The sequence below is a fragment of the Pyrgilauda ruficollis genome, unplaced genomic scaffold, assembly GCF_017590135.1.
Source record: "Pyrgilauda ruficollis isolate IOZ18807 unplaced genomic scaffold, ASM1759013v1 scaffold32, whole genome shotgun sequence".
Lineage (NCBI taxonomy): Eukaryota > Metazoa > Chordata > Aves > Passeriformes > Passeridae > Pyrgilauda > Pyrgilauda ruficollis.
The window spans coordinates 3080434-3093412 of record NW_024524600.1 but is presented as its reverse complement, the minus strand read 5'-3'; the positions used below and the strand labels follow the sequence as shown (position 1 = coordinate 3093412).

General features: G+C 44.7%; 1 protein-coding gene across 1 annotated transcript in view; it reads left to right on the top strand.

The window, feature by feature from the left end:
* Positions 1-962: 962 nt before the first annotated feature.
* PLXNC1 (plexin C1) overlaps positions 963-12979 on the top strand; it is a 68379-nt gene continuing 56362 nt past the window's right edge. Inside the window, exons 1-2 of the mRNA XM_041474428.1 lie at positions 963-1813; positions 11932-12054. Of these exons, the coding sequence (XP_041330362.1) occupies positions 1400-1813; positions 11932-12054 (537 nt within the window). The 5' untranslated portion in view covers positions 963-1399. The remainder of the gene's footprint in view (positions 1814-11931; positions 12055-12979) is intronic.

Genomic DNA, 12979 nt, shown 5'->3' with positions numbered 1-12979 from the left:
AGTTGCTCCATTCAACGTGGCCCATCCTTTCCCCAGCGCACTTTGGATGGCCCTTTCCATCTCTCAGCAGCACAGCTGGAAAGGGACAGGTTTTTTGTGTGCCCTGCAGGACTCGGGAGAATGCCGAGAGCCTTTGTCCTACCTCAGGCAAGACCAAGATCTAACCAGGGGTCTCTGACCCCTCAGCCTTCCCGCTCAAGGTGCCATCGGCCGGCTGGCTGACGAGGGTGCTGTTTAGCGGGGCGGTTCTGCGGCGCATTTGAACGGGGACAAGACGGGTTTCCAGGCTCGCAGCCGGAGCCCAGCAGAGTCTGACCCACGCCCACACCCGGCATCAGCCGGCCGACCGCGCCACCGGCTGTCCCCGCTCAGCACCCTCACCGCCGCTCGCCCACCGCCCGCGGGGGGCTTCGGCCGGGCCGGGAGCGAGGCAAAGGGAGCGCACGGGAGCCGCCCTGCCCCGGAGGGGTTCCCCTGCTCCGCTGTCCCGGAGGGGTCCCCGTGCGGGTCCGGGTGCTGAGCGCCGCCGGGCGAGGTGGGTCTCGCTCCCCACCGCGTCCCGCCACGCCGCTGCGAGCGGCGGCGCCCGGCCCCGGCAGCCCGGCGGCCGAGGTGGGCTCCCGCGGCGCCGCCGCCGCCCACCGTCCGCGGCAAGGCGGGCCGGCGGGGCCGGGGGGCGGAGGGGGAGCGGCGGCGCACGGCGGCTCGGTGGCTCGGCAACCCTCCCGGAGGAGCCCGGCCCACCTCTCCCGTGCAGGCACCCCCTCCTCCCCGCCCCGAAAGAGGAACTCCCCGCCCGCGCAGCCCGGCCGCGGCGCAGGGAGCAGCGGCGGCAGCGGCGGCAGCGCGCCCGGCCCCTCCGCACCATGGCGCAGCAGCGCCCGCCCTCAGCTGGGCGCTGCCCCTGCTGGCGGCGCTGGCGGGCGCCGCCGGACCCCAGAGCTTCGAGCTGCCGGGGGCCCCCATCGACAACATCGAGGTGAGCGGCGGCGCCGTGCTGGTGGCGGGCGGCAGCTGCCTCTACGAGCTGCGGCCCGAGCTGCGGCCCCGCCGCCGCGTGGTGCCCGCGGCGGGGCAGGGCTGCGGGGAGCCCCCCGGCACCCGCAGCAACCTGCTGCTGTACTACGAGGAGGCCGGCGGGGTGGGCATCCTGCTGACCGGCTGGACCCAGGATGGCGGCGCCTGCCAGGTGTGGGAGCAGCCCTCCTACCGGCAGCGCTTGAACCAAAGCGAGGTGGTCAGTTGCCTGCCCGACGGCTCCACCGCCGGCGTCGTCTTCCAGCAGGCCGGCGCCTGGTACCTGGCCGTGGCGGCCACCTACTCAACCAGCGCTGACACGAACCACCTGCACTGCGAGCCCTCGAAGTCGGACAAGGAGACCGTCATCACCGTGCGCAGCATGGTCAACCTGAAGTCCAAGGAGGAGCTGGGCATCATCAAGCGCAGGGAAGAACCTTTGCACTTTGTTGACGCGCTCCAGTGGGGAGATCACCTTTTCTTTCCCTACTACACGTTGAAGGCCAGACTGGGCAATAACACGGAGCCGCCTAGCATGGCTGTCCTGCGCCAGCTGCGCCCTTCAGAAGGTGGCCTTACTTTGCAAGGGCACGTCTATTTGGACTGCGGGTGCAGGAGCCTCATTATTTCCTCCAGCCTTGTCCGCCAGGGTGAGCGGGGCTGGTGGGTGGGTGTGTTCCGCCACAGCCACAACGCCAAGGCGTGGAACAGCACTGCCGTCTGCATCTTTGGGATGGAGGAGATGAAGGAGCAAGCCTGTGCGTCCACACACTTCAATATGAACGGGAAGAGCTGTGTAAGTCTGGGCATCGTTTGCTAAGCTTTCACCCTGCACGCCCTTGTTGAGGCTGTTATTGTTGTGGCTGGTGTCTGTGCATGACTCATGGGGTGTCCCTGACCTGGAGGCACATGAAGTTTGCGAGAAACTTCAGAGCCACACCAGGCTTTGCACATCAGCCCCGGCTCTGTCAGCTCTCGTGATTTCTCTAGCTTGTTCTGTTTCCAAAAAGCTGATCCTTTACCACATTTTGGTATACTTCCCACCTACCTGTTGGGAAAGACACATCTGAGGGAGCGCCTGAGGGCATCCTGGGTCAGATCTGAGTCTTAGACTTCTCCCTCAATGTGTCCTTTTCAGCCTAGGATTAGTCATGTTTCATTTTATTTTCCATACAGCCTAGAAAAAGCATCTCCTATCTTATTCTGTGCATTCACATCTCATGTCATTTTAACTACATCAGAAATAAAAAAAACCCATCAGATTTGCCTGTGCACTGGGCTGTGTGCACTGTTATCCCTGTCACTCACTAGTTATCTGTGGTTGCTTGTTCAGTGGTGGGTATTTCCCAAGCCTCTCACAATTGGCCTTGCTTGGGAGGGCTCTCACAGCCACCTCCCCAAATCCTTGTGTGCAGCAGACAGCAATAGGTGATATCTCTTTGTTACATTTTCACAGACAGTGGTCTCCCATGGAGTTCCCCATGTCACCTACTTCAGTAACACTCTCCAGCTCTTTCCTCCTTTTCAGGGTGAGCTGGGTGCATGGAGAGTGGGATAGGCAAGGCTACTGGTTTTGCTGTAGCCTCAGTAGTAAAGAAATTACCTAAAAATTATATTATATAGGAAGGTAAAAATGTCATTCAGATGAAGAAGGTGCTTTTGAAAGGCCTGTCCATGCTTTTAAGTTAAGTTAGACTCAGAAGACTTTCCAGAGCTGTGGCAAAAGGATCACTGAAAAGTATGAAGGAGAACCATAAGGGATCAAGCAAGGCATCATAAAGCAGTTCCCACACCTTCCGGGGTCTTTGCAGCTAAACTTCTGAATCCTTGATGTGTTGCAATAAGTTTCTTCGAAATTCCTTGAAAGAAGTGCAGTAGGTTTACTGGCACTCCTTGGCTTTCCAAATCTAACTCCTAGCGGAGTGCAGTGCTGAGATTTTTTCCAAACAGACTACCAGAGGGCATGTGTGATTCAGTCTGCTCGTCTCCCTACTGAGCTGTGAGACTATTGCCAGTGTTAGAGGACGTGGTTGTGAATGAGAACTCCGTATGTGGGTGAGACAACTGTGCTGAAGGAAATAGTGAAACTCACTACGGAGCCAGAGCCAATCCTTTGATTTCCAGTGCTGGTTTACTGCTTACTGTGTGATTTCTGTGCTCCCACAAGGCAAACTTCCGGAATGAATTTGAAGTCTCATTCTGATCCCAAAATACCTATTTGCTTGCTGGAATTTTAGTTTGCATTATTTGTTCCTAATTACTCATAATGTTTCTTAGCAAAGTGCTTTCTGAGCCTGCAAAACAAAACAGAAAAAGAAAGCTCCCTGGGCAGTAGATCCTTTCTAAACATTTTACAGAACCTCATGCAAGACATTTCAGAAGAGCCTCATGGATCTCATAGAGTAACATTGCAGGTAAGGTGAGGCACATATTTCGGTGGACAGGGCAATTCCCTGTCCCCATTGCCTCTCAGGGCATGAATATGAAAAATCAATGATCCACTTGCTTCAGGATTGGTCTGATTCAGATCAGACTCCTGTGACTCCAGAGTTACTTTCATGTCCCAAAAGGCTCATGCCTCCTGGAAACTTAGATTATATTTGGATACAATGTTGAAGAATCTCAACTGTAACAATGTTTAAAAGGATTGCTTACTTAACCTTGTGTCCCAACCTGTGATGATGTTATTGATTGTAATATTTTGGCACAAGAAATGCAGTTTGCCACTGAGAGAAAAGTGGTATTTTAATATTTTGTGAGATAGCAGGATGTGTGGGTCCTGTGAAGTAATATGACCTGTAACATTATATGGCTAATTAGCTATCTTTTTAAAAGCTAATTATATGTGCTTATGGTGTATAAACATAGAAATAAATGCATGTAGTTCAGCTTTAATATTTTTTATACTACAGAAGGTTAGACTAGGCTATTGCAGAGTAAGTTTGGAGATGACAGGCCCATATGCTGCTGCTTCTGGGTTGCTTTAGACCAGATCCTTCTACTGTCTCTCACCAAAGTATGGGAGTCCCTGCAATCATGGAATATGCTGTTCTTGTGATGCCTCAGGTTTTAGCTTTTACATTTTTCAGATTCTGTACTGCTTTAGTGTGTACTTCTGAGCTTCATATTAGGGGATAGTAAGATCTCTTCACAGGGTAAGTAGACAAAACAATTCCTTCTCTAGCTGAGGACCAAGGACAAATGATCCAAATTTCCAATTTGTGCCCAAGAGCATAAACAACTGTGGACTGAAGAGTGAAAACAAGAAGAATGGGACTTCATAAGCTAAAGCTGTAATTGGACAACTAACTCCAATATGCTAGTGGACCAGAATTTACAGAAGTGTGAGACCCCACAACCAGTTGTCTATTTTTGTGATAATTTTGAGTTATTTTGAATAGACAACCAGTTGTCTATTTTTGTGACGATTTTGAGTTCATCTTGGGTGTAGCCCTGGCTGGGCTCTTGTGCTGCCCAAGGTGTATCCATTGGGGCCTTCCAATAAATACCTACTTAATTCTTTAGCTCCATCTAGTCTCTGTTCTGTGTCAGCCTTCACGAGGCATCACCTGGAGTCAGAGCTGACAGGAAGATGGAGTGTGGCATGTCCATCCATGTGCAGCTTGCAGCAGTGGCCCTGGCCAGAAGGGAGTGCCTCATAGCACAGAGCTGTCAGGAATACTGTGAAGTGTGGGAAGGAAGCAAGCAACAGTACTTAACACTGCTTTAAAGTCCAGTCTGCTAAAGACAATGTTGGTCTTGAGCAAAGGAATGTGTTGCAGTATTATGAGCACTGTGAGTGCAAGACCTCTCTGATGCTTGTGGTGGATGGACAGTGCTGAATGTCAGTCTGGCTTTTGCATTGCAGATACCATGTGCTGCAGGGTGCTGCAGGTCTTGGTCGTCTCTGCTGGGTACACCTGAATGCAGGAGCTCAGGTGTGATGTGCATCCCAAACATGGGACTATCAGTTTATATAGGAATTGAAAATACAGGGATTTTTTTCACTGCAGGAGTACAATTTATAGTAAGCATACACATTAGGGAGTAGTGGCAGTGTGTTTTCCTTCTGATCTTGTCATCCTTCAGATTTCTGTTATTATTCTGATTACCTCTAGGCAAGACATCCTCTTACCCCTCTCCACTCACATTGCATTTCTCAATAGGACACTGCAAGAGGGGCTTAGCCCAGGGTATTTGTGCTCCTGAATTCCCTTTTATGCCGTTGCTTCATGGTGTACTCAACTCATTCCTGTAAGGTACTGAGCTTTTGGGCCTAACCCAGTAAAGCACTTAATGACATATTTAACATTAGGCATATATAAGTATTTCCATCATCTTCATGCCCATGCATTTAAAGTAAAGCATGTTCTTGAGTACTTCACTGGATTGGAGCCAAATTGCTCTGCATCCTGTTGGAACTCACTGTAGGTGTGTAATCTCTTTAGCTTCGCTTTGCCTCTTAGACCAAAGTTCTCATTTGCATTAAGTTTTAATGCTGGATTAGAGTCTGTAGTTAAAAACTAGCAATTTTTAATATCCCTGCTTAGCAAGTTTATCAAAAAGTATGTGGCTGCTACATATTCTGTGGAATTTCTCCATATGAGAAGTAGGAAAGTCCATTTTTGTTTTGTGCAGTAGTGTGCACAAAGAAGTTTGTCCTACTTGGATGCGTTTATTCAGGACATTGGCACTACTTGATTCCCAGAGACAGGATTTCTATCTAGCAAGAGGCAAGTGGTGTTTTAGTTGAAACTACTCTGAAAACATTTTGCAGTTTTAAATTCAGCTATTTTTTCTTTGATCCATGTGTCTCTTAGTTTTGAATATATCTACTTACATGCACTATTAGGGTGTATGTGTTACTGGACTCTATAGCATATCCTACACATACCTAAGTGCATCTTCTTCACGATTTCCTTAGTTAATAAATGTGAATTTGCCAAATCTCATTCTCAATTTCTTTTCAGAAACCTGACTGAGTACTTACAAAGACAGGAGAAATGCTGGAATTTGTCACAAACTTGCTGTGGGAGTTAGTGAACTTTAAGAAAGGCTTTTCTTCTGTTGTTCTGTGACAGAACAGGACCTACAAGGATCTCAGGTCTCTCACAGACAAACCAGGATGTTGTGAGTCACAGCCAAGTAGATGAGTAGGAAAAGTGTTCCAATTGGAGAACATCAACAGGGGAAAGAGTAGAGTGTTACCTAACCACGATAATGACAAATCTGGAAATTGGTTTTGCCATTGAAAAAGTTGCATGAGAAGAAAAGGACTCAGGGAGATGCAAGGATTCACAGTTTTTCGGATAGAAAATTAAAAAAAAAAAAAAAAAAAGTTAGGCATATACCTGTAAGAAAGAGAATTGCTGTAGTTTATATTAAGGTGTTTATACGATTATGTGAAAAGGCTAAGTAGTTATGATAGTTACTAAAAAATAAACTATCTTGGTTGGATTTTTATCTATTATTTAATGCAAGTAAAGAGTTGTAGCAGTCTGTTCTTTGAACTTTTTCATATTTCAGTGCTTGATATGAGGGTTGGTATATATCCCTTAATTTATCAAACATAGTTTGGAATCCTAGGACAAATCCTAGCTTGTGTAAGCTCTACCAAAATGAGATTTTGAAGTCAACAGAGCCACATCAGTTTAATTACGTCCTTTAATTTGCAGGAATGACATTTGAATTTGTGTGGTAACTCATTCCAGAGTGATTAATGGTCTTTTATTTAAGGAAAGAATTACAGACTTCTAAATATAATTTTGTATCAAAATTGATCCTGTAATTAATTTTGTAGTAGTGAAGTCAATCTCCTGAGACTGCTAGTGTTACCTCTGATGTCTGATGGGTTTCTAGTTAATGTTTTTTGAGTGAATATTTCTATCTCATTACAATGAGTTTTCAATTCATCCCTGTTCAGTGTGGGAAGTAAAGCCACTGAAGACTTGTCAACTCTCACACTCCAGGGATGGGGACTGCACAACTCCTCTGGACAACTTGTTCTGCTTGATTGCCCTCATAGTGGTGCTTTTTCATCTCCTGCTCACTAGAAACCTGCAGTGTTTCAGTTTGTGTCATTATCTCTTGTTACCTTACATACACTTTGTTTAAGAGCCTGGCTTCATTTCTTTGGTCCCTCTGAAATTGTCTCTTCTATAAGCTGAACCCGCCCAGTTTTGGAAAAGGCCTGTGAGATCATCTACGACAAAAGCATGTCCCTGAGCACCACATCTACAAGTCTTATAAATACTTCAGATTTGTCAGGCATGATTTATTCTTGGTAAATTTATGCTGCCTTTTCTCAGTCACTTTGTTAGTTTCTTGTGTCCAGAAATGGTTTAAAAGAGGATTTTCTCCATGATTCTCCCAGGAAAAAAGTGAGACCTACTAATGTAAGTCTTTTTTCCCTGAAAAAAATCTTGGTTTTTTTTGAATATCGGTGCAGTATTTGTCTTTATTCAGTTGGAGACTTTACCTGATCTCCACACCTTTTGAAATAGGAGAGAATAACCTTTCAGCTTCATCAGACAGTCTCTCAGCATCTTCCTACAGATCCCATCTGTCTTCCCTAAAACTTGTAAAATCTGAGTTTTCTTAAGAGATCTCTGGCTTAATCCTTACAGTACTTGTAGTTTCTCTCCTCCTTAAACTCTCTGTGCGTACAAAGGATCACAAGATGTTGCTGGTGAAGTCCAGAGCCATGTCTGCATCCACTGTCAGTAAATCTCCTGAGCTATTCGGCATCTGGTGTGCATTTTCATTGTTCTTTTATTGCTCATGTGGTAGTGGAAGCTCTTCATGTTGTCTGTACCATACCTTGCCAGTTCCAAAACCAGGTGAGCTTGGGTTTTCCTAACACCATTCCTGCACGTCCAGAGACTTCCTCCTTAGTCCTGCTTCCTCCTCCTTCATGCTGTTGTTCTGCAGTGTAGTTCAGTCATGACTTCCCTGTTCAGCTAGAGGCCATCTCATGGAATGTCTGCTTGTTTTCCCGAGTTTTGTGCTTGACAGAGATTGTCCTGAAAGACCTGCTAGCTTACTTGAGCTCTATTTCCTTTCAAAGCTGACTCTCAGGGGATCCCAATGACCATTTCCCTGAACACACTGAAGCCTGGTCTCCAGCTCTCTGCTCGGATTATCACATCTTCAGTGAGTTCTTCCTTGTTTTTGCAGAAGAGCATCACTCTTGACTGACCCCACAGGTTAGCATAGCTTCGAGTCCCATCTTATTCACTTTGCCCCCAGAACTTTGTAGTTCTGATCTGCATTAGGCCATGGCTTTGGTGTCCATGTGGATGTGCAACAATGGGCAGTGGTCCAAGGAACGGAAAATCACTGCAGTCTTTCTGCAATGAGTAGAGTCCCCTAAAAAAAGCCCCAACCTCTTGTAACAGCATGACTGTTTAGCAAGTGTGTGCCTTCATCCCTCACGGTCACCCACCACTTCCTTTTGCTCTCTGCTAACATGCTGTTCAAGCTCAGTTGGTTTCAAAGCCTTCCTTCATGGATCTTGTTCTCCCTCACTGGTTATTGGGACACTTTACCACTTCTGTGAACTTAGATCTCAGGGCAGAGAAGGACTGTTTTTGCTGATGCAAGAAGTCATTAGTTCCTAGCTTCCCCATCTCAGGAGTCTCCATCAGCATCTCACTCAGCCATAGCCTCTGACTGTTCTTCCTGCCTTGCTCATGAGCCTCAGGATTTGCCTCTGCAAGGTCTCACTGAAGACTCTGATTTTCTGGTAATCCTTGATTTTTTGCAGGCTACTCACCGGGACAGGCTTGTCTACCTAACACTGCTGGGCAATGCACAAATCAAAAAACTTTCTGCAAATAAAATTTTGGAACAGTTCATTTTCTCATTCCTCATCCCTAATAAAGGCTTGCTGCATGCCCCAATATTTGTTACCCTCTGATACAGTAAAAATTGATGGAGGTGGTTAAAGGATGGTGAAGTTAAGAAAGAAGAATAAAGTTGTAAAAGTTCTTTTCCCCTAGGAAAAGTATCTATTGTTTCAGTGTTGACTATTGCTATACACTACTTACAAATCTTGTGTCCTTTTGTATAGCTGCATCTGTTCTTTCACTCAGATGCTCAAACCCTTTATTTTTACTTTTTGGACAGCTGCATATGATGAGTGCTGCGTGAGCTAAAAATGCTGCCCTTTCCTCTGAGGCATGCAATGTAAAATAATCAGGAGGAAATCAAGACAGAAGTGTGAATATGGTTGCTGCAGCTGGAGTCCTATGGAGATACATCTGAAAATGAAGTGCCAAATAGAAAATTAGTATAAATACCTTCCATGCCAATAACCAAACAATTATAGACTGTAGAGGGACTACAGAACAGAACAGAGAATTGCACTGAAGAATTAAAAAAGGGAGGTCTTACAGGGCGGTATTTTAATTTCTTTTGCTTTTCTTGCTTTTGTATGTGCCTAAAAATGTTTTAGGTTAGACAAACAGATGACCATGGAGATGAACGACTCTTCAAGTGTAAAGGAAGTTTAGACTGTAAATGCATTTTTAAGAATGGATTTAGCTGTGAAAGAAACAGCTTGGGAAGGCCCTACAGTGCTGTAACCCTATTAGTCACAGTGGAAGAGGTAAAAGGGCTTGTTAAAACAATAAATGGTTGTGGAAAAGGGGTGGCAGAAGGGTGAAAGCAGCAGCTGCACCCTGGGGGAAATGGGCAAACTGGAGGAATAGGTTGCAAAAGAGAGAAGACAATTTTTTTGGTGGCTGTCCACCGTCTGAATTCCCCCTGTTCTTATCCGTGTTAGCTCAATGTCGTGCTGACCCTCCCTCTAGCGAGCAGAGGGAGGGGAGGAGACTTCCACACTTGTCAGTACTGGTTTTTCAGTCAGATGAGGAGGATGCACTGATATGACACTGGTTATTTTATTAGTATATGGGTCAAAATAAAATCTGGCAGCAAAGCTTTTCAGAAACAGGGTGAGTACTCCTCTTTTCTGTGATCTTGTTGTACAGAGTCTGCAAGGAACCTAAGGTAGTTTATCTCTCTTACACTACTACGTGGTGCACTGCAGAAAAACTGTTCCTAATTTTGTTGGAAATGGAAGTGTGGGAGCTCCACTTCCTCACTCCCTAACCCAACTGAAGACTCATTGAGTGCGCTTGTCCTGGGGTTTTGTTACCTTCTGATCTATTATAAAGTGAGTTAACTTTTTCCACCTTAAAATGCTTGCAACCACACCCTGCCCCACTTTCCTATCTAGCACAGATGTCCAGGGTACTGGATTCTCATGGCCAACTGAGTTTTACCAAAGTTCTGTGCCAGTGCATGACACTTCCCTGTGTCTTCTTCCTGCTGCATGAAAAAAGAAATAGTGACTTTAAATATGAAAGTTAATCAAGTCTTCTTTTGTTCCAAGTGGCTGTTCTTTTAAGCTAATTAAAATAATTCAGATGACTGAAGAACATTTTAATTGACTTAGGATTGCAGTTCAAAAAAAAAATTTCTAGTTGAAATACTTTTTGGGGTTAAGCCAGCACCATAGCATGCAAGAGAGTTGAATTCAGCTGTTCCCGTGTTATGGATTTGCTTCATAACTTTGAGAAATGCCTTCACCTTACTACTAAATGTCAGTTTTGATGGTCCATTTTACACTTTGTTTTGTGCATTTAGGTGAAATAGGCTCTTGCACTCAGAGCATTCCTGTAGGTTTAGGAATCTGTCCTGAAAGCTGAAATTCTGGATTTGGTCAGCTAACCTACAGGGCTTGTTCCCAAGGAGCTGATCTTACCTGAGCTCTTATCTCCTACCTCTCCATGCCTGCCACTCCTTTGTGCCAGCACTGGTGTTTGTGCAGCCACATGTTCGTGTGATGAGGAGCATGACTCAAATGAAGATGTAGGTGGGTAGATTTACAGAGCATCTTCTAGGCACATCATTGCCTTAACTAAGCTCACTGGAAAACATTATACAGGGAAAGTGAAGTAAAGCTTGGCTGGGGTTGGACCCATTTGGAGAGCAGGTGGGATCATACCTTTGGCAATGTCTACCACAGAGATTGACTTAGAGGACTTTAAAACCAAGTTACTGCTTACTAAGGAGACACATGGGCTTCTAGGGATTCCCCCTGGTAAATGGTCCTATTCTCACACATGCAGATTTCCTTTCAACAGTCGATCATCTACAATCAGAGTTTTTTTGTTTGGTTTTTCATTCCACAAGATACAGGGATTTCCTGCATGATGTTTTTTTCATGAGCTGCTTGCGTGTGTTTGCCACTTAATTTCCTCCAAGTGGGATGGAGAATTGAGGGTAACGTTGATATTAAAGCTCACACAGCTATGTTTATGTTCCCTATGACATGAACTTTATATTGCTTTATCTCATTTTTATGTTTATGTAATACACAAGTCTCTACTTCTTCTATGTCATGGAAGATGAAAGTTTGCGTTTTTATATACACAAACACTGTTTGTTTGAAGTGTCTTCTTTCTCCAGAATATTTGCATGCCTTTGAGAGTGGTTGCTGAGTGTATCTAGCCTTCAGGTGATAGCAAATCATGGCTTCATTGAGAAGAACTGGAAAATCAGAATAAACACAGGACTTATGTCCGAAAAAAGAGAAATCCTATTGCAAAGTAACTTATTGCTGCTAGGCTGAGTCTGTATCCCACTGAAGTCAGTGATTTAACAGCAGCAGATATAATATTTGTTACAGATATGGCTGTTGTCACACATGGAAAACTAGATTAATGTGTAATTTCCACTAATATGTTGCTCTGAAACTGTGTCAGAATTGGAATGTTACCCAACGTATTGTCTAAAGTTGCTTCTCTGTGAGTCTTTTGAATCTTTCCAAGGATTCTTCTTTACCTCAAAGTTTTGGAGCACAGGTGAATGATTTTTTGATATGTTTTTCTTCTATCTGATTCTCAGGAGGCACGATCAATCAAGAAATTACCTACCTTGATTCACTCTGGATTAGTAGCTGTTTATGGCACAGTTGTTTTGAATCGTATAGTTCTCTTTTTGGGAACAGATGATGGACAGTTACTGAAGGTAAGCTGAGTGTGGCACTTCTTCCCTTCTCCACCAGCTGCTGTTGCGTTCAAGTGGGTAAATATTTCCTGGTTTATTCAGTATACTATAAGCAAATATGATCCCCTGCATCTCTGTTTTTCGTTTGTGAAATAACTACTGTATGGTCATTTGGAGAGCAAGATAACCTTCAAAAGCAATTACATACCCCACTAAAATTCAAGTAAACATTTCATTAAAACCCTAATGCCCACAGTATTAATTTACAGACTGTGGAGTTTTCAGTTATTCTGCCTTGTTTCCTCCTTGCTTTGATTTTTCCGGTAGAAATATTGTTAGATTTTGGAAGAGTGTGTGTGTGTTTGTTGTTTGTTTGCCTGTGTGATGTCAAAAGCTGTCCATTAGAGAGAAGAGTCAAGATTCATTTTGCCTTAGCTTCTGAATAGTTGACCTCCACTAACTTAATCCATTGCTTGAAAGTCGTCTTATCTCATGATCAAACATTTCAACCATCCAGTCAAATGTCTTTTATGCTTTAATTTTTTCTGGGTTTTGTGAAAATGTGCATTTCCTGCCTACACAGCAAAGGATGACTCTCATTCTTTGTCTTTATTAAGTAGACATTTGTAGAGGAATATAGTAGAGACATTGAAAAGCTTTGTCCATTTTATTTCATTTTGCTTTTGATAATGAAAGATTAAATTGAAGTCTTCCATGTCTCCTTAACACAGTAGAGACAGTGAACACATTTCCCTTGTTTAGTCATGAAAAACCAGCGTTGGTGTGCTTATTGACTTGCAAAATGAAGTTTCTGGTTCCCTTGAGTTCTGTGCAAAGGGTGGTGGAAAATAGTAAAGTTGGGCAAGGTAAGAAAAAGAAATATCATCACAGCTGTGTACTTAGAGAAGCTACAAAGAAATTTGTGTAAATTCCTTTTCACTTTATG